This window comes from Hippoglossus stenolepis, chromosome 2 (assembly GCF_022539355.2).
Source record: "Hippoglossus stenolepis isolate QCI-W04-F060 chromosome 2, HSTE1.2, whole genome shotgun sequence".
Lineage (NCBI taxonomy): Eukaryota > Metazoa > Chordata > Actinopteri > Pleuronectiformes > Pleuronectidae > Hippoglossus > Hippoglossus stenolepis.
The window spans coordinates 29,770,424-29,792,512 of NC_061484.1; the positions used below are offsets into that span (position 1 = coordinate 29,770,424).

The window sequence follows — 22,089 nt, forward strand, 5'->3', positions numbered from 1 at the left end:
CCTGGAGGCACATGAGCCCCATGAGCCTTGTTCAGTTTTATTATTATTTATTACACCAAATCACAACATACATTATCTCTGGGCACTTTACATGTTCGGCTCCAAATCTGACAATATTACAGAGAAAACCAACGGTTCCCACAGTAACTGGACAGAAAAACGAGCACCTGCTAAAGGATCCACTCGATTCATCAAGTAGAAGATCAATCAGAAAACCAGGCTACAGCTGTTACTGTAAGACGCCGTGAAAGACGTCATCTAGTGTCAACGTGCTGCGAACACAAACACGGGATCGCCGCAGCAGTACGTTACATCCTGCCTCACCTGAACGCTCCGGAGAAAGTCCTGACCCAACCAACACGACGGAGGTTTATGACCTATACTGCAACCTGCCACCAGGGGGCAACCGAGACGCTTTGGCTTCACTTTTAGGGAGCCGTGTTGGTTGTCTTTATTTATTAGAAAATATTTTCACTGGTGTGTTTAGTCTAAATTGTATGAAGTGTTGTTTTCTTCACCCTAGAATGAGCCCTTTATATTCAAATACTTTATATTCAAATACTTTACATCAGGAGCGGGTCCTCTCTACGGAGGCAGCCATGTTTTCTACAGTAGCCCAGACTGGACAAACTAAACCTTTTGAGTTTTTATGACAACCGAAGCTACCACAGGTTCTCTGTCTGCAACACGACACTTCCCCACAAGATGTCACTAGATTCTACACACTGCACCTTTACTTTACAGTTTATGCTTTAGACCCCATTCGACAATGTTTGTGGCTTTAGATGTTTTATTAGATGTGCATGAAATCTAAGACAGAGATAATCATACGTTCTGTCAGTGTGTTACTAATGGGTGAAACTATAGGGAGAATAAGTTACTCTCTACTTTTTGCTCCCTTTGAGACCCCCTGATTTAGACCAACATAAAATACAAAGTATGAAATATGTAGATGGAAGGATGGAAGGATGGATGGATGGATGGAAGGATGGATAGATGGATAGATGGATAGATATAGGTAGTAACCGAGGTAGAGTATTGAAGCCAAATATAAATTTAAAGATAAATAACTGAAGCTTTACAAAGTTGTGCATTAGACAAACAGAGCCTGTAAAATGATGGTGCAGCAGATGTTTAAAACAGTGCAAGAGTAAAGCTTAAAATACAAGATACAAGAAAATAGAGATAAACACAGTTAGTAATGGTGACATGGTGAGCTGTTCGGTGACAGTGAACACACACACTTCTGGCATCCTGGTTAAAGTCATTCAGTTGTGTGTGTGTGCGTGCGTGCGTGCGTGCGTGTGTGTACGCCACGGGCACAGTGACCCCCCCTGGATGTGTCCCGCTGAGTCGCCGGTGCTGTGATGCCCGACAGCCCCTGAACGCAGCAGGAGTCCTCCCAGTGAACGTGACGCGGAGCCGAAGCGAAGCGACGTTTCCTGGCGGAGCTGCGGAGGAGCAGGAGCCGAGCGGGTCCGTCTGTCCGTCCGTGTGTCTGCCTGCGAGCCGCCGCAGTCTGTCCGGGACCCGCACTCACACAGACACACACACGCAGAAGACGCCTCCTGTTTCGGGCTTCACGGTCACCGGCGGCCATGGATCCAGCGCTGTCCTCCTCCCGTGTTCGCCGCTGAGGGACGTTCCTCCGTCGGATGCTCCAGTGCCCGTAGAGGAGCAGCGGGAGGAGGAGGAGGGGGCATCCCCGTCATTCTTCGACCACCAGGTGAATATGCTCCGCTAACCCGCTCTCGGTGTGCAGGGCTGGAGGTGGAGGTCGTGTGCGGGGAGAGAGGCGGAGGAGACGCGGGGCCGGGGTCGTCGCTTTCGGGGCGGCGCGGGGAGCGGGTTCGTGTCCGGGTGGGAGCGGAGGTTAGCACGCTAGCTAGCCGCCGTTAGCGGGCTGCCGCCGCCGCCGCCGCTGCTTCGTCATCCGCCCGTCTGGGAGGGATGCGCCGCCGGGATGCTGCCGCCTCCGTGGGAGCGAGGGCGGGAGGGAGGGAGCGGAACCGTCCGTCTGGCCTCGGCCCATCTCCCCGATGGACGACACCCCCCAACCTCCCCCGTTTCTCCCCCCCCCACCCGCCACCTCCCTGACCTCCCTCCGTCCCCTCCTCCTCCTCCTCCCGCGGTCCCTCCAGGAGCGTCGCGTCTCTGCCCGGGTTCAATAAATAAAACCCCCGGGATGATGAGAACGGCCCCGCCGCCTGCCTGCTATGCTAACCCGCCTCCAGCCGGCTAACGCTAGCTGTAGCATCACCCCCCCAGCTGCAGCACCCCCCGCTAGCATCCCGGGCTCCTGCAGCCGAGCCGCCGCACACCGGCCTGCCTCTCACCGCCGGCTCCCGGAGCCCGCCGCCGCTCCCGGTGACTAATCGGTACCGGGAGTCACCGCCAGACATCTCACTCGCCATTAAAACATAATGGAGCCCACCGAGCGGATGTTGTTATGTAACAGTTAATGACACCACACGCCCTTGAAACAAAAGCTGTTGTTTCGGTGTTTGTTTGTTTGTGTGCGGGGCCGGACCCGAACCGGGGCCCGGAGACCGGAGGCCTGCCGGGGCCGGGGCTGCTGCCGGGGCCGGGGGTGTCGGTCGCACCGAGGGCCGCAGCTCTGAGCCGGCTCCTGAGAAGCGGCTGCCCCTGTCAGCCATTGTTTTTGTTGTCATTGGGGGCTCACTCTTGTTTCCCAGCCCCCCCATTGTTGGAGAATGTGTCTGCCACCATAACACAACATGTGCAGCTTCTTCCATCCTCACTGTCTCATTATGACTCACAGTCTTTACAGGGATGTCATTTTCACTCATTATGGATTAAATTATACAGGAAACATGAGCAGTGAGGGGATGAAACCTGCTACTGGGGCGAAACCAGCTTGACTGAGACGTTAATATGAAAAGATACAGGTTTCATTGTTAAATCCAAGCGGGAGGAGGAGGAGGCCGATCTGTGATGAAGGATACATGATCAGTTCATGACTCACTGTGGCTCTGCTGCGACCGAACAGGGAAACATTTACCTCCAAAGTCATTTCCGAGGTTTGTGTCACGCCTTCCAAACGCAATACAGTGATTTGATCAAAAGTATTAGAAGTGTGCGGAAACAATCTTCACAAACAAAATGTGTTGGGACAGATTGTCACTGGATTTCTTTTAAATTCAGGAGGAAGAGCGACAGAGCGGCAGTGTGATGTTGTTCTTTGACAGAGTCGTATCATGATTATGTGATCTCAACATCTGTTCTCCAAATTAATGATTCTGTTTATAAAACCAGACACGATTACATATTTATATATTTATATGGGAGTTTTTTCTCGCATAACGTGTACTCTAACAGAGGAACACGGTTTATTCTTCTTAATCTCTGCCTGATGAGATTTATCTACCTTAATACCTTTACTCGTGCAGACGTATCGCCCCGGCCTCACTGGGAAGTTTGTTGAACAGTGTAAACAGTCTTCACCATTTCAACATGCAGCTCACATCATGAACACGTGTCATCGGTTAAGTGTCAAACAGCTAAAGCCTGAATAGACCAGACCTCCAGAAACCAGAAGTTAAAGATCCGGTGTGGACGTTGCTTCTTTCTCCCACTTTGTCTTTCAGCTGTTTACGAATCTCATATCGTACGTGACAGAAACCTTGATCTGTCAAGTCGTAGAAATTGGTTTGTAGACGGCGTCTGACGTCAGTGTGTTGTCATCTGGGCGTGTGGAAGACTTTCTGTTTGAAGGAAGTGCTTCAACTGGTTGCCACGGTAACATCACGATGGTATCACCATGAGCATCAGCACCTTCAGGCGCATTACTGCACAGTACTCCAAAGTACTCCACAGTACTCCAAAGTACTACAGTACTCAACACTAGTTCAAATACACCAAATGAACATCATCCTAATTCTGTCTCTACTTCCTGTGATTGGTCCTAAACTCCAAACTATCCAACAAAGTGTTTTCACTGCAAACCAACAGAACCTGGTTCAGTTTGATCCAGACCCAGAACTCCTCTTCTGCTCTGAGGAACCTGTCACACCTGATGTTCAGGTTCAGACTGAACTGACGAGTCTGAAGCTCTGAACCCAACCAGGTGTGAAGGTGCCCTGAAACTCGCCTTAAAATACTGTTGTGTGAACTGGAAATGAGAGTATGTTTGTCTGAGAGTGCTGATGTTTAATTGTTGATTTTGGGGCCTTGGTTCTCAGGTTAGTGTCCTCGGCCTCCATTAAAACAGATTCATTTCATGTTTCCCTCTATATGTACACAAATAATCACCAAGTCAGCAGCTCTCTGGGTGCTGAGGCTCTTGATTGATCCTGTTGTGTTCAGCTTCAGAGAGGTTCTAGGAGATCCTCACTCTGGAAACATTAGAAATATGACTGCAGTAAAACAGAGGTGTGTTCACACGTCTGTGTCTGTGCTTCAGGGGCATGTGAGGGACATGTGAGGGACATGTGAGGGACATGTGGACTGAGAAGGTAAAGAGGATGTTTGTAGGGGAGAAATGTCCGAAGGTTGTGAGAGGAGTGAGGAAAGAGACGGAGGGAACAGGTAATCAACAATGAGGGAGAACGGGGACGAGGATTAAAGCAGGTGAGGTGAGGAATCCCCCCCCCCCAGCTGGGATTTGAACCCTGAGTATTGATCAGGAGCCTGTAACTTGCTCGTAGATCACAGATGTTGGCAACATCACTAACGATTTTCACCGACAAATTAGAGATACAATTACAAATCCATATGTCGGTTGATTTTAGTTTTTTCATCATTAATTATTCTTCCGATTATTCTCTTGATTAATCGACTAGTCGTCAAAGTTGCCCATTGTGATGTCTTCAGATATTTTCTCTGCCAACAGTCCAGTTCGTTGTCATAGAAACCAAGGAACCGGAGAGATTACTCTAAACAAACGGAAGATTATTAAAAGAGTGGCATACTATTTCTCGGTCAATCTGTTGAATCGATTTAGTGATTAACCTGCATCAGTGATTATCTGATATTTAGCACAGCCTGCACATTGTATATTTGGGGAAGTGGGGCCCTGGGTCCATGCAGCCGTGCGGTTATCTGCTCTGTTTCTGAAATGGTGCAAATACAACCTCTGTGTGTGCAGGGGGCCGAGCGACATCTATTAAATACAGAAGTGACCGGGCTGACAAAGCGACGTGTTTTATAAACCAACCTGGAGATGAACATCAGCCTGTTTCCCTCGACCTGCAGCCAATGTGGTTTCTCCTTGTGCTTTTGGATTACTACAGAAATTAATATCGCTCACAAACAAAACAAACCATGTCAATCGATTGTGATTGGATCAAAATATACAGCTAAGGCCACATTTAAACAGATTGATAATTTCATGATTTGCATGATTTACAAATTGCAAGAATTGCAAATGAGCGGCTGCAGCTGTGGTGGCGGCTGCAGGTCGGGGCAGAGATCTCGAGGTCCTGTTGACTAGCTACAGTTTGAGTGTGAACACAAAGAGGCCGTGGACAGGAACCAGTGAGTAGATTGGTATTTTTGTTTAAGGTCCCGTCGTCTCATTTAGCCACTTCCCTTTTTAAATGAAGTCATTCGCTCTGTGTGTGTTTAGCCGTTTGTATCCAGATGATACATTATTTGTGCAAATCGGTCAAAGTCATAAAAATACTGACAGCAAAACACACATAACTTAGAAAAGCTGAAATTTATCAGAAAATGACTCCATATGATCAATGATGTCATGAAGAAGTCAGGAGGGGGTTTCGATGATGATGATATAAAGTTTATACGATTATAAAGTCACGAAATGACGTCATATAGTGAAGTTATGCATTAAATATGCAACCAATGGGGTTGGAGACAAAATCTAGAGCTTATTTAGATTTACCTATCGTTCGTCATCATGTGGTATAAATGACGTCATGATGAAATGACATCATTACAATATAAAAAACATGTGGTATATACAGGACGTGCAGAGTCTGCATCATCCCTCCTATTGTCCCTTTGTTTATTTCTTTAATTGACTTTTTTTTTTTTTTTTTTCACATTTTATTGTAAAAAATTGTTGTTTTTACCCGTTTGTCTGTGGGGTTGTGGAGGAGAGAAGGAGTGAGTGAGGAGAGTAGGTACTAGTGAAGGAGTGACATAAATAAAGAAGGAAGGAAGGAGAAGAGAGGGAGGTACTGGACTTTTCAGAAGGATGAAATGATGGCGGGAATGTGACAAAGAAGGAAGGAAAGTAGGAGAGGTAAAAAGTGGGGAAAAGGTAGTTTGTGAAACACTGATGGAGAGAAGGGAGTGAAAGAAGGAGCTAGTGAAGAAAGGAGGGAACAAAGGGAGGATAGAAGGACAGGAGGATGTGAGGGGATCAATGATTCGAAGAGGAAAGGAAGGAGCCTGCTGAAGGAGGGAAGAAAATAAGGAAGGGAGGAGGAGTTCTGTGTGGATGAAGGAGGAAACAAGGGAAATAAAAAGGGAGCCAGACAAGGAGGGAGGAGAAGAGGTGGTAAGAAATTATAGAAAGAAGTAAGGGAGGTAAGGAGAAAAGGAGTCAGGGTAATGGTAGATGGATGTGAAAAGAGAGTGAGGAAGGGTGGTAATGAAGGAAGGAAGGAAGAATGATGAAAAGCTGGAGGAGAAGTAGTTAGAGAAGGACTGATGGAGAGAGAGAAGGAAGGAGAGGGAGGGGAGAAAATGAGAGGGTGAGTGAGGTGAGGAGGAAAAAGGGGAAGGAAAGATTTTAGGGCAGGAGGGAAGGAAGAAGGTGAGAAAGAGGGAGGTACTAGACTTGTGAGGAGCGAGGAAAAGAGGTTCAAGACCTTAGGAAGGAAGGAGATGAGGAAGTAAAAAAGTTTACGGCAAAGTATGTAAGTCAGGACAGGCAAGTGAGGAAAAGAAGGAAATGGGGGAGGCAAGAGATGAGGAGGATGTGAACGAGTTAAGGAGGAATGGAAAAGGAGGTATAGAAGAAATGAAGGAGGGAGAAGAGGAGGTAAAATGTTGGGAAAGGAAATGTTTAGAGAAGAAAGGAGGGAGTGGAGGAGAAAATATGAAAGAGTGAAGGGTATGAGGAGACAAGGATAATTGAGAAGGAGTATGAAGAGATGTAGGTGAGGTCAGGCGAAGGGGCGAGCTAAAGAAGGGGGAAAAGAGGGAATGAAACGAAAGTGGAGGGAGCAAAGAAGGATAGAAGGAGGTAAGGGGGCAGGAAGTGTGTTAAGGCTCCGAACAATGAGTGGTGACCTGCTGTGTTCGCTGTGCGACGAGGGAAACGATCCACTGACCCGCTCTCTCTGTTTTTACTCCTTTCTCTGCCTCCGTTTCCTTCCAGGCTGACTCACCACCGGAGCGCCTGAACACAGGAGGAGGAGAAGAAGAAGAAGCAGCAGCAGAAGAAGAAGAAGAAAAAGAAGTTGGAGAGAGCGAGGGACTGTGAAACAGAGAGCAAGAAGGAAGGAGGGAGGGAGGGAGAAAGAGAGAAGGGGGGAGTAACGACTAAAAGAGGTGAGAAAGACAGAAAGCATCAAAAGAAAAGTGAGGTTGGGTCGGCGGGACGAGAGGAAGAAGGAAAGAGAACGTGATCGTGGCAAAGTGAGAGAAAGGCCGAGAAGCTACAGACTCAGAACAGACGGACAGATCTGAGGTCAGGTGAGAGAGAGCGGGCGCAGGTAGGTCGGAGGTCGAGCGGTCGAGCGGTCAGACGGACAGCTGACTGAGCTTCACCCGAACCCACTGTCCCGCCGCCCCTCCAACAGCTGCCCCTTCTCGCCCACCACACTGGGAGAACTGGGAGAGCAGGCGCCCAGGAGAAGCCACCATGAGCGACCAGAACGTCGTCAAGGAAGGCTGGGTCCAGAAAAGAGGTGAGGAGGGTCCTGCTCTGTTCGTCTTTTATATCTCCCTCTGCCCAGGAGGCTGTGTTTTCCTTTCAGCAGGAAACGACTTGACGGGTTACCACAGAACTTGGTGGAAGGATATTCCGTTGGTCAGGAAAGAACTCATTAAATTTCGATCCCAATAAATGGGCAGATCCAGGAATTTTGTGTCACTTTCTCCGCGGCGTTTCCGACAGAATTCATTCATTCTCTGGCAGTAGCGGGGGTGCATGTGGACGCACTCGATCATCGCTCTCGCATGCAGCAGATTCTGAGTGACGGGCACACAGACCAAAGAGTGAAAGGTCGCATGCACAGCTGCAGCTACGAGGTCTGACTGTCCGTGTGGACGGTAAAAACATTGTTGACGATAGCATGAGCGAGCACATGGCAGATAGTGCTGCACGCGAACATCTGCAGCTCATTCTCAAACTGTGGCGGGACACGTTAAACACGTTGGCCAGCCACAGTCTGAGTGTGTGTGAATGTAGCCGTCGGTATCTGACAGAACAGAGACGGTAACCATCGCTAACCAGTTCCAGAAAATCTCCTTCTTTGTACGAATGGTATAAAAACCTAGATCTAGAGAATTCAAATGTGGTTTCATAAGGTACGTGCCCTCCTGAGTAGCAGTCTAGTTTGTTTGTCAGCAGAATTACACAAAAACTGGAAAACGGATTTCCACAAAACTACGTCGGAGGAAAGAAAGAACTCGTTAACTTTTCTTATCACCTTCTTTTATATTGTGAGACGTTTTTTTCTACATTTTCACTGATTTCTCAGAGAGTAATTCATGTGTCTTGATGACAAAAGTCCGACAGATTCAGAGGACTGATATCGATGCGTGATTTGTTGCAGCCTTTGGGCCTTGGTGGAGGTATAAGGTCGGTGTCATGTTGCTGGGTATAAAACACAGATATGATTGTGGCTCATAAATCCGGTCTGAATTGAAGTTCATGCACTGCTGCACTGTGATGTCGATCAAACAGAAGGATGATTGACGACTGGACAGAAACAGATTCAGGTTGATGAGGAATCCTGCTCGACTCGATTGATTCTTCATGACAGGATCATTTGGGAATAACAGAACCGGCATTTTCACATCTCAGAAGGGTTTTTAGTCGTTGTCCAACATCAGTTAGAAGAGTGTCTGTGTTTTTGTCCGGCTCGGTGTGGACATGGCCTGAGCCAGTTTGAAGAACAGCTCGTCCAAACAATGCTTGTTTACCTGGGAGCGGAGGAGGCAGCTTTGCCGGCCTGCAGCCCAGTCCGAGCCGCACTTGGCTGGTGTGTTATTTCCCACACTGCTTTCTGTGTGTGTGTGTGTGTGTGTGTGTCTGTGTGTGTGCATGCGTGCTGGAGGTGTGTTTGTCTGCTCGGAGCTGTTGGCTGGCACAAGGGGAAGTTTCTCTGCGCCACTATGAGCATACAGAGGATGACCTAACACTCTGGTTCCTTCCTCTTTGGCCCCCACAAGGCCCTGAATTGTTTATTGCACCTTTGTGTGCTCTTATAATTCAGTCCCCAGTAAAACAGCCGTCGCACAAACACTGACCTGAAAGTGTCTCTGTGCTGTTTAACGTCTGGGATGTTTTTTATAGAAATGTAACTTTGACTGCAGAGTTTATTTTTGTAATGGTATTAAGATGACTGTATTAACACTGATGAGTCTGTTTTAAGTTTTGACCATAGACTGTAAATAAAGATACGAAGACGCGTCTTCTCTTAGTATCTGGGACACAAACGCTGTCAACTTGTCCTTTTGGCATCGGTTGGAGTCAGAGTCTGTGCATTCTGATCGTGGGATGGATCTGTGGCATCGACCAATCACGAGTCAGTCTCAGCTGTCAATCATGACGTCTCGGCCTGTTTTTATATCATCAAGTTAAAACCAAACTGAACAGAGATCAGTGGGACAAGAACTAAAACCATCTTTGAGAAAAGTGCGAACAGTTTGAGCACAAGCAGAGCCGATCTAAGCTCAAGCAGGCGAGTGTGAGCGCAGGCGTTCAGTGAGCGTTACAAAACTGTGGATGATTCCTCTCAACCTGCAAGACAACGCTCTTGTATAAAGAGGAAAACATAAATAATGAAATGAATGATAATCAGGTCTGAACTCAGGTGAGTGCAGCAGGATGTGACCTGTCTGTCCCCCCTCCAGGTGAGTACATCAAGAACTGGCGACCGCGCTACTTCCTGCTGAAGTCGGACGGCTCTTTCATCGGCTACAAGGACAAACCACAGGACTCGGACTTGGCCTATCCGCTCAACAACTTCTCTGTAGCAAGTAAGATCCTCAACATCATGTCGTCACAAATTGTTTCTATACGTTTGAAAGCAAGCGTCTACAGATCCTTCGCTCTGTGTGACCTCCAGAATGTCAGCTGATGAAGACGGAGCGGCCCAAGCCCAACACCTTCATCATCCGCTGTCTGCAGTGGACCACCGTCATCGAGAGGACTTTTCACGTGGACACGCCCGATGAGAGGTGAGCCTCCGTCCTCCTGAGACACATCAGTCTTTGCCATAAATCCGATAGAAGACAAATAAATGAATGATTGATTTTTAAATGATTTAAGATCATTTATTTCATAAAACTTGTAATTTTAAACTTAAAATAAATAAAAAATGTCTGTGCTACCAAGTGGTATAAATACTGGAAAATAACTACACACTACTCTACACTGTTTATTTATAAATATAACTTATACGTGTATTAAATACAAAATCCTATTTCAGTTAATATTTTTTTCCAGTAATGTTGTGAACCAGGTCTTAGATTTTAAATCGGTGAAACCTGCAGAAACCTTGTGATTTAATTTAGCTCAGGAAACGAGGCTTGAAAAATAGATCAGAAGACACAGATCACTGTTGTTTTATAAGCTAATGACAAATAGATAAATGTCGATCATCCAGTTAAATGAAGTTTTCAGGTCGTCCGTCCATTTTCTTTTATTTTCTTAATGCAGACGCATCAACTGCTTTCCTCACATTAGTGTCCGCTGGCGAGAGGCTACTTGTGTATTGACATAATAAATTCAGAAGTAATATGGAGTTGGACTGACTATCAATACATTTGGAAGGTCAGACATTAGAGGCAGATAAATACAAAATATATCCCAGCCTCTCGGTGTGTGTTAAATTCTCTTCAGTCAACACAGTAAGAAGAAAGACAGGAAACGGGGGTGTGGAGCCGAGGCTGGACGCCAACTGTCGAACTGTTTCATTCCACAACACAACATAATGTGTATTGATTTATTTATCATTAATATTATTGTACGTACAATATATGCACGTTTCTTCCTGATGTTTTTCTTATTGACATAAAAAAAAACGTTGCACACAGTCGTCTGCTTTTTTCACTTTGTTCAAGAAAATACAGAAACAGCAGATAGAGGCAGGAAGTTATGTGGAAACCACAGAGTTTTAGTTTTTGTTCTATTCTCACGTCGGCTCATTCGGACATTATCCAACGTTTTACAGGAGCCTGTGATAATGTGAAGGGGAAAACAGACCAGTGTAAACGACAGACATCTGGTTGTGTATGATCATGTGTGTGTTTCCTTCGCTGGACGTCTCTTTGTGTGAACATGTGAAAACAGTAACCAAGTACCACACGTGTTTGATTCCGTGACCTGCAGGGACGAGTGGGCCGAGGCCATTCAGATGGTCGCAGAGTCTCTGGCCAAACAGGAGGAGGAGGGAATCCTGTGCAGCCCCACCTCCCAGATCGAGAACGTCAACGAGGAGGAGATGGACACGTCCATCGGCCACTACAAACGAAAGGTGACGGACAGCTCGCCCCTCGTCTCTGTGTCGCTCAAATATAACATTTAACATTTTAAATGTTGGTGTAATGTAAGTGCAGATATATCGGCTGCACCATTCTGCAAAAAAGAGAATTCAGGATTCCTTTTGTTTGGAACAGAGATCAGGATTGTCTCTGGTTATCAGCGGTTTCTTCTGGATTCATTGCGTTGATTTTTTAAATTTATTTATTCGTCTCTTTCACCACCGTCTCTCTCGCTCTATTTCACCGCTGGTTTTCTGCAACTCTGCGTCACGTGGGCTAACGCCGCGTTGTCATTGGTTGAGGGAGAGGACACTATGTGGTGCTTTGGAAGAAAGTTGGAGCGCTTGTTTTGATGCAGCAGAATCGTGGTCAATCAGAAATTAGATTTATATCACAAATACTGTAAATGGTGCAGTTATAGTAGATCCATCCCCACAACAACGTCTCACAGCATAAAACGTTTCAGCTACACAAACAAAAGGTTGAAACGAGTGTAATGATTTTCTGATGGTCGGGACACGGGACCTCACAGTGGAGTGAGGAGAGAGTGAGCGTCGTTAATGTTGGTTTCTTCACGCCATGCCTCTGTTTCTCTGTCCAGACAATGAATGACTTTGACTATCTGAAGCTTCTGGGCAAAGGCACTTTTGGGAAAGTCATTCTGGTGAGAGAGAAGGCGAGCGGCACCTACTACGCCATGAAGATCCTGAAGAAAGAAGTCATAATAGCCAAGGTCCTTTTTTTAATGTTTCATCAGCTTTTATTTGTTGTTTTTGCTGTTTTTCTCTCTGGTTTGAAAAGTGATGTTCACCCTCTGTTGTTTTCTGCTCCCGTCACATTCTCTGTGGCCTCATTTTTCACTGCAACAGAAAATCCTGCAGCTCAGTTGAAACAGCAGAGTCATGGCTGCAAGTCGACACAGTGCAAACACGTGTTATGGAGAATAATAACTATAATGATCATTAAAAAGAAAATATTATTAATTTGCAAAAGTTAAATTCTCTTTGTATCAGTATATACTTGTTAAAACATGTGCTGCACATGTTGAACCAGTTTCACATACAGACGACATGACAGCTCCCGGTTCACACGTGGTTAGTTCAAAGACCGTCGGAAAGTTGATAATCTGACGACGTTTCCTTTCCATGTGTGGTGTCATGTTTTCTTTCAAACTCCCTGATGAGTTTTGGGTTTCAGAAGGATAATCATTTGTTTTTGTGGCAAACAATCAATTTCAAGAGAAAGAAATCAAATTTGAAACTCAAATTCCTTCAGTGTCTTATACTTGGCATGTAACTCTAAAATCAGTTACCTGATTGTCGTCATAGCGACATAAACGTGACGTCTCCCTGTCAACTTCCATCCTCAACCTTTAGCTGCCGTCGTCTCCTCACTGATCTCTCTGCCTCGTCTTCTCTTTTATCACAGGATGAAGTCGCTCACACACTAACAGAAAGTAGAGTATTAAAAAATACCCGACATCCATTCCTAACTGTGAGTATCTCATGAAGCGCCGAGCTCAGAATTTACACGATGTTTTGGAGGATTCAGTGAAATCAGATCACAGAACATGAAACAAATGAAACGAGAGTTAAAAAGTATTGACGTGATGTGTTTCAGTCTCTGAAGTACTCGTTCCAGACGAAGGACCGGCTGTGCTTTGTGATGGAGTACGTCAACGGAGGAGAGGTGAGCGCTCACTGAACTGGTTCTTGATGCTGGGATTTAAAGGTGGTGGCCGGTGGGGAAGTGGCAGTGAAGACCCGGTTCAGACCTGGTATTCACGTCCGTCTTTTTTCTGTTCGCAGCTGTTTTTCCACTTGTCAAGAGAGAGAGTTTTTTCAGAGGACCGCACCCGTTTCTACGGCGCCGAGATCGTCTCAGCTCTAGACTACCTACATTCTGCCAAGATCGTTTATCGTGATCTGAAGGTAAAGGACGCCCAACGTTCTTATTTTAAACATATAAGATGTAAGAGACATTTCATTTATTCCACTTGTTCTCCTCATCAGCTGGAGAACCTCATGTTGGACAAAGACGGTCACATCAAGATCACCGACTTCGGCCTGTGCAAAGAAGGCATCACCGACACTGCCACCATGAAGACATTCTGTGGAACACCAGAATACCTGGCTCCTGAGGTCAGAGGTCAAACAGAGAGGAACAACATGCATGTTTGTTTTAGGAGTTTCCTAAACTGCACTTGAACAAAGGCACCAGTGGATCAGACACATTTTGTCTAAACTCAAACTGAGCTTTCAGATTGTGTTGGTCTCATGAATCTGTCACAAAGCAGCGACCACCAGCCGCTGGGCGTTAAAACCAAAGTGGAAGTTCCTTCAGACGTGGTTCCTCCAGCTGCTGCTCAGGGTTTTCTTTAGTAGAACGTCTGTAACTAATTTCACTTCTTCTAATCTGGAGCTTGGTGAAGCTTGTGAGGTTTTTTGTTACATTAGGAGGATTCGAGAGAGAAACCTGGGTTTTAAAAAGTCCCTCAGTCTGATGTTTCAATCAATCAGCAGATACGTTATGGTTACATCCTGTTTACAGAGTGTCAGGACATATTGAAAAAAAGAATTGAATATTTTGTGAATGAAGATATTACGAAAATAAAGCAAAAACATTTTAGGAAATAAGCAGCGAGGAGAAACTTAGAGCGAAAGTAATGTGAACCTCAGGAATATGTTAATAATAATAATAATAGTATGTCTGTATCCCATGTTATCAGGTGTTGGAGGACAACGACTACGGGCGGGCGGTGGACTGGTGGGGTTTGGGCGTGGTGACGTATGAAATGATGTGCGGCCGTCTGCCGTTCTACAACCAAGACCACGAGAAGCTGTTTGAGCTCATCCTCATGGAGGAGATCAAGTTCCCGCGAACCCTGTCGGCCGACGCCAAGTCGCTGCTGTCGGGACTGCTCATCAAGGACCCCAACAAACGGTAAGGACACGGAAAGACACGTGTGGAAAACCAAAACACTGACTATCACCAGGAAAGTGTGACATTGTGCAGAGATGAGAGGAGACGGAGAGGAAACGTCCCCGATCAGACTCGTGGTTAAACACCTTGGCCACAATAACAATCAAGAAACGAACATACAGCATTAATACAATGTTTTTCTGGTCACAAAGCTTCTATATGCAGCTGTCGAGGGCAATGTAGGGTGCAGCATGCGGACTGGAGGGGCCGGGAATCAAACCACTGATCTTCTGATTGGTGGATCATACGCTTTACCTCCTGAGCAGACAGATGTGTGCTTCCCCCGATGAGCCCGTTGTGTCGTCTGTAGAGGTTTGTTGTGGTTACTTGAAAACCTGACCTCTGGGGTTAGTTCGCGATGTTTGAGGCGTAGTTTCTACTCATTTACAAATCACCACACGGCTTCATGTGAATCCACAGCTGTGACGTGTGAAGGTGATGTCGTGTATTGGAAAGCAGACAAGACCCCGAGGAGCAGCGGGTTTCACATGCTGTATAATAATAGTATAATAGTAATAATAGTACAGGAATATAATCTGAACATTAAAAATAATAACAAGTGAAATTTGAATGGGATTATAGAGGAAGATTGACGTGTGGGAAGAAGAACCCAACACCAGAGTCTTCCTCCGCTGCATTTTAATGTGAAGATGTTGTTTAACCTCACATTATGATCCGCTGGTGTCTGATGACACGTGGTGGTGTCAGGGTTCGAGTCCGGAGGTCGGGGACTTCATCCCGTCTCTCACTCCTTGTTTCTTATCGTCTCTCTTTAATAGAAGTAGAAGAAACAAATGTGGGAGTCAAATTAGAAGATGTGTTTATTCTGATTCCCTCCATGTCAGCTGAAGATCTATAATCCCTCCCCCTAACTACAAACGTCACCTCCAGGGGGCGGTGTGTTGCACCAGGGCCTGATGGGAAACATAATCTCCCCCAACTCAGATAAACTAAATTGTGGAGGTCGTCCTTCGTGGCCTGTTGACGTGGAGAAAGTGATCCCAGTTCATTTCATCGTCAGAGCAGCCATCTTGATTGTTATTCAGTAAATATGCTGTTTAGACGACACTGGCTGGCGGCTGCTGTTAATTCCCCGCTCTGATTATCCCCGAGTCCTTTCTGTCTCTAACGAAGAACACGGCGTAAAGAGGCTACTCCTGCTTCACGCAGCGAACTCGCTCACCCCGCCAAGTTATTTTGGGATAAGTAGCAGGTGGATATTCTGGTCCCATTGATGGAGACTTTGTTAGAGCAGCGTTTGATGTCTGACTTCAACGTCTTCTCCTTCTTCTCCCCTCGCTCGTTGGCAGACTGGGCGGCGGACCGGATGACGCGAAGGAGATCATGCGACACAGTTTCTTTGGCACAATCGACTGGCAGGACGTCTACGACAAGAAGGTGAGAGCGGGCTTTAGCTGCCGGGCGTCATCTTATCTTCAGTGGTAATTTATTCAGACAGTGTACCTGAGATATTCTGGGATCAGGGTTACCTCATTTATCAAAAGAAGTCTGGCTGAAAACTCCAAAATAGACAGGAAAAGCAAAAAAAGACCTCGTATTTATAAAAACACGACTGTGTCCACTGAACAGACTCGTTCCCTCTTTCTGTTGAACTTCTCCGAACTAGATCGGTCAAAGTCTTTGCTCCTTCCTGCAAATCCACACCAGATGTTTAGAGAAGAATTCAGTCGTTAAGTGCATCTACTCAGATTTCTCTTGTTTTTATTCATTTTTCTTATAAAAAGTCGCAGACAGGAAACAGAAATCTTGACTTTTGACTCCTTCGCCTGTGGTCGAGCCTGAGACACTGTTCTGTTGTCAAAGACAAACGTTGATTCACCTGCTTCCTGTCGGTTGCAGCTCGTCCCACCGTTCCAGCCCCAGGTCAGCTCGGAGACGGACACGCGCTACTTCGACGAGGAGTTCACAGCACAGACCATCACCATCACTCCGCCGGAAAAATGTGAGCACGTCTGAAAATCCTCTGTGTGGTTTTAATTTGAACCCTCTTAGTTTAGCACGTTAGCACGCGGCCGTTTTCTTCTTAGCATGCTAACGTAAGTCAGGTCGTTAATTATATCAATGCTCATTTAATGCTTTTTCTGTCAAACCTTAAAATGAGTTTTCCATAGAGGTATGTTTTTTGGCAGCATGTACAGTTTGTCATGTCTCAACGATAAAGATATTAGCATTTTATTTTTAGCACCAAACCCAAACATCAGAGACACGACGTCAGAGGTTCATCCTCTGGAGACCAGTCGTTGTCGTGGCGATCTGATGTGCACAACCTTTAGACACAATAAATCTCTGTAGATATTATGAATTATTAGCAACTTCAATCCAAATATGGATCCTTTATTTCTGACGGGAAGTTTCAGGAAGTGTACGTGACGTTTTGTGTTGACGTCTGATTCTCTCTGCAGACGACGAGGACGGGATGGATGCGGCGGACAACGAGCGAAGGCCTCATTTCCCACAGTTCTCCTACTCAGCCAGCGGGCGGGAGTGAGCGCTCCGGCCCAGCCAGCCAGTGTCGTCCCCATTCGTGGCCATTTTGAGGAAAACACGTAGCCATTTTAGGAAAAAAAGAAAAAAAGAAAACCAGTCTCCCCTCTTTTTCTCCTTCTCTGCCTCCTCGCAGACGGGGAAAAGTCTTTTTAGGGACTTTAAAAGAGGTTTTTGCACAGTGGGAGAGACTCCAGCCGGTCTCCCCACACTAAAAAATAAGTCTCCTACATTTTCAGCGCAATTTACTGCAGAAGGCAATGTTTTTGTTATTTATTTTTTTCTCTCCGTCAGTATTAAGTTGTCGACCCAGGTTGCGTTCATCTGTTTTTGTTTGTTGTTTCTGTCCTTTTCTTCCTCTTCCTCCTCTTCCTCCTCCTCCTCCTCCTCCTCCTCCTCCTCTTCCTCTTCCTCTTCCTCTTCCTCCTCCTCCTCTCCTTCTTCTTTTGACTTTTTGCACTTGGTTTGAAAGAGCCGTTTTAGGGAACAAAAAAACCAAAAATGTTGCCTTACGTGTGCAGATGTTTCGTATCATACCGACAGGGTGTTTTGTTTTTTTCTGGGAGAGGGCGGGCGGGTTCCGGGTTGTGAGGGGTCATTCTTAGTCGAGAATAAGTGCATGGCTCGTGGTTCGCTCAAAAAGAAAACTACAAACAAACACAAAAAAAAGAGATTTTCTTTCTCATACATTTGCCATGGCAGCGCACATTCCCCAAACCCATGGCGATGAAAATCACTGTCTACAGATAAAAAACAGAAAAGACGGAAAAGACGGAAAAGGAGGAAGGACGAGTCTGTATCATTCCTTTCATCGTTGCAGTGTTACTACTTTGCTCTCTTGTCTTTTCTTTAACCCATTTCTTTTCTTCTTTTTTTTATTTTTCTTTACTTGCGCTTTACTTTTAAGTTGTTCTTTTATTTTGAAACAGGAAACACTAAACTGCCAGAAACTGCACAGTTCACTCAGGCGCCACAGAGCACAACCGCAGACTCAGCTAACCGCTCCAGCTTTCCACAGCCGGCAGGGGAACGAGGCCTTTCTCTGCTTTCTCACCGCTTCTCCTCCACATCCTCCTCTTCCTCCTCTTCCTCCTCTTCTTGCTCCTCTTCCTCCTCTTCGTCGTCCTCTCTTCTGTTTCCTCATCGTAGCTGTAGGACTAGTGGAATGGATGTTTACACAGGGAAACGTGACTTAATGTACGTATGTACTGTATGTATGTGGGACATGGGGGTGAACATTATGCTGTCATCACACACACAGACACACACACACACACACACACACAGGAAACAGCTGTAGGTTCTCTGCACTGATCAGACTGAAGTCTACAGTTTACTCTGAACAACTCGGATCCGTCTTCTCAGACGTCTGTTTACACACCGTCACTCCACGCGTGTGCGTTTGTCGCCGTCGGCGTCAGTGAAGCTGCAACGCGACGTTTCAGCAGTTTCCGATTTATTTATGCTACGAAGCTTTTGCTTCCTGCTCGCTGGCTGTCGTCGGAACACGTCTCCTCCGGTGAAATCGTCTCCGTTATATTTTCTCTACGTTTCAGCGACGGTCCGAGTGCTGCTCTCAGAAACGGAGGATCTTTGTGTCGCCGTCAGTTGTGTGTTAAAACCACTGACTGTGAATAAAGATGGACGACGCCACAATGTTCAATGTGCAGAGATCACAGATGAGATGTGGGGCCCCTGTACAGACGATAATCCACAGACGCGTCTCTACGTCCTCCCACTATTCAGAAGAGAAGCCTTCTGCGTATAAAATGTCTCATATACAAATCGTGGCGTGGAGCCGTGGTATCGAGGTTCCACCCGACCAATGAGGAGTCAGTCCCAGCTGTCAATCATGACGTTAAAACCAAACTGATCAGAAACACGTGAACAAACATCAGTGAGATATGAACGACCTGAAATGACAGAAACATCTTTAATGTCTACTCTGATTTTTTCTGTTTAGTCCATGTCCCATCTGCTAACATGGGGGAGGAGGGGTTTATGACATGTACAGCAGTCAGCCACCAGGGGGCGATTGTTTGGCTTCACTTTTAGGGATCTATCATGTCGTCCATCTTTATTTACAGTTCGTATAGAAGTGGGAGGGACAAGACTCGAAGAGCAGAAAAACTCGGGAGTAAATCTGAACAACGTTAAAAACAAACCAACAAATTCACCGCGTCATGAATTTTCTTCTGAAAATACTTAAAATCTGATGTTTGTGGAGAAAACTGTCGACTTGATCTGAGTTAGAATCACATTCCTCCGGGTTCCTGCACCAGAGGCTCAGACGAAGAGTTTTACGTCTTCCACGTCTTTAAAGTTTTGACGCCCGGTGTCATCTCGTGCTGTCGGAGAATTTTGTTCATGTGTTGTTTGTGCGTAAAAGTGACGAGAAACGTGAAACGCATCGAGCCGCGAGTAAAACGTTAGAAGTCTGTGTCGGAACCCTGAGAGAAATATTCACACGCAAATACACAGATACTGTAAACAAGTATGGAGTCAAAGGAGTGCCGTAAAAAATAATTCTACAGGTGTAAGAAAATGAATGTGGAAACAAAGAGGAACACAGAAAAGAATAGTCAATCGAGAAATGTGTGAATATGAATAGAAACATTAAATAAATCAATTTGTAAATATAAAGACAAATAGCAAAATCTAAAAGAATAACTAACATTTTCATTTATTGTCCCGTTTATTTGTGTCTGTTTTAAATATATCAGCAACAGGGATAAAATTAAGAAATGAAGTAAATATAGGCAAACATATATTTGAAATTATATACAGAAATGAATAACTGAAAATAAATCAATTAAATAATTTTTATATTTTGTTATTTGTATTTATATTTCTAAATTTATCTTATTAATTCCTCTTTATATTTTCACATTTTATTTCACCTGTGTATTCTTTTATGTATTCCTCTTGACTTTTCCACATATAGTTTTTATTTTAATTATTTTACACATCGTTTTTTTATGGCACTTCAATGACTCCGTATGAGAAGACTGTTTTTAGACGATAAATCAGAGTAAAGAAAACTTTAATTGATTCCACAAACAGAAATGAGGCTTCCAGCTCAGCTCTTGTTCCGTCAGTGTTATTCAAAATTAAAAACTCGTTTATACACACAAACACGTTTTAGTACATCTGAACTGAGGGAATCGATAAACCACGAATCACGTTCCAGATCAGGAGAAGCTGAGCCGCGAGACACTCACGAAAACTGAGGACTGCCAGAAAAAAGTCGAGTCGCCCAAAACGTCTTGATGTAAATATGCAATGCCTTCGTTTTCTTTCTGTCTTTCGTGGCATCTCGACACAAACGTGATTTTCTTTCTCTGTGACTGAAAAACAAACCACTCTCACATCAATAATTTCAGGAAGGAGAAAAGTCAAACGCCCTTCCATTGGTTTTTAAATTTAATTTTTTTCTTTCTCGGGTTGATAACTCATCTTCGTCTGTGGAGGATGTTTCCATGGAGATAAACACCGCCCCCCCCCGCCCCTTTGAAAGTGGTCTCGTCCCAAATCGCTGTGAGAGGACGTGACTCGAACCGTGGAGTCTGCACTGTCGTTTCTGTTCCTCCCTCTTTAAAAACTAAAAATGACAAAAAACAAAACAAGTGGGACTGTGGATGAACGTTTTATTTTTATTCTTTTGCAGTGCTGGTTCCATCAGGTCGTTCCAGTCCCATCATCCCTCGCTCCACCCCCTTTCCTCGTTTTGTACCATAGTGTTTGTTTTATTTATGTTGGTCATTCTACGCAGTGTTACCTTGTATGTCGTTAAAAAAAAGGCACCTCTTGAAAGTCTGTGAAGGAGGATGATGATGCTGATGATGATGATGATGATGATGATGGATGCATTAACTGAAGTCTCTTTTTATTTGGTTTTATTTTATTTAAAAAATTTCATTTTGGATCGTTTGCTTGTTTGTTTTCTTACCAAAACGTTAGGGCAAGAACCCAGTAGTGGACTTGCGTTGCCGCCGTGGTAGTATTTATTTTGAATTAAATTAAAAGAAATACATTTCAGGGTTTCTGCTGTCGTGACTCGTTATTTCTAAAACGTCCGTCAGGGTCAAAGTTGACGATTCACTCTGGCTTACATACAACTGTTTGAAATCTAATAACTACATTTTATATATATATATATGTATAAATATATATCATGTAATAAGTCCTCTTGAATCCTTTGTTTAGCAGTAACTCTGGTTCACGTTCCAACATAGTAGGTGTTAGTATTTGTAGTATTTTGAGTGTAAGTCATTCATTCAACATATAAATAAATTAGACAAAACACAGAATAAAGTAGTTTTATTTTGACTGATGGGCTATTTTGAATTAAATTGTCTATAGTTTAAGCTTTAATATGTAACACAGCCCCAAAAATGTAAATATGAAGTTAAGTTTCAGCAGCTAACTAGGGCTAAACAGTAAGTTTAACAGAGTTTCCAACATATCAACAATGTGTAAATCATTGTGAACGAGCTCTTCAGCCCTGGGGAAGAAGATCTGTGCCCTGGGCAAACTGTGGTCTTACACTGCCCTCTAGTGACCAACATTGCAGGTGCAGCTCAATCATCTTGATTTGACTCGTCAAACTTTAATGCCACGCCGGGAGAAACGGCTCCGAACCACGGCCACTAATCACGCATTACAGTCCACGCCATCACGTGCAGCGTGTCAGTGTCACTGCGCACAGACTGATCTGTTCAGGTCAAAAACAGAAACTCTTGTTTCGCTTCAGATCGTATAAATCTCTCATCTTTGCAACATCGAAGACATCAAAGGAATCTATGACCACCCACACTGTGACATCACACAGATGCGACAACCTCGTGTTTTGATGGCGTGTAGTCAAACGCCACCTAGTTTGAATCTCCATGTTGTTGAGATGACGTCATTTAAACGTCGAACGTGTAACGTCAAAAATAGGCGACTTCCTGTTGC

At 45.0% G+C, this 22,089-nt stretch overlaps 1 protein-coding gene across 1 annotated transcript; it reads left to right on the plus strand.

Moving 5' to 3' along the window:
• Positions 1-1,389: 1,389 nt before the first annotated feature.
• Positions 1,390-21,176, plus strand: akt3b (v-akt murine thymoma viral oncogene homolog 3b). The gene is made up of 14 exons (XM_035143158.2): positions 1,390-1,726; positions 7,310-7,841; positions 10,015-10,140; positions 10,230-10,341; positions 11,495-11,639; positions 12,248-12,379; positions 13,075-13,140; positions 13,267-13,335; positions 13,455-13,577; positions 13,659-13,787; positions 14,375-14,589; positions 15,939-16,026; positions 16,489-16,591; positions 17,052-21,176. Exons 2-14 carry the CDS (start codon positions 7,796-7,798, stop codon positions 17,135-17,137), a joined length of 1,440 nt encoding a protein of 479 aa, XP_034999049.1. The 5' UTR covers positions 1,390-1,726; positions 7,310-7,795; the 3' UTR covers positions 17,138-21,176.
• Positions 21,177-22,089: the final 913 nt, after the last annotated feature.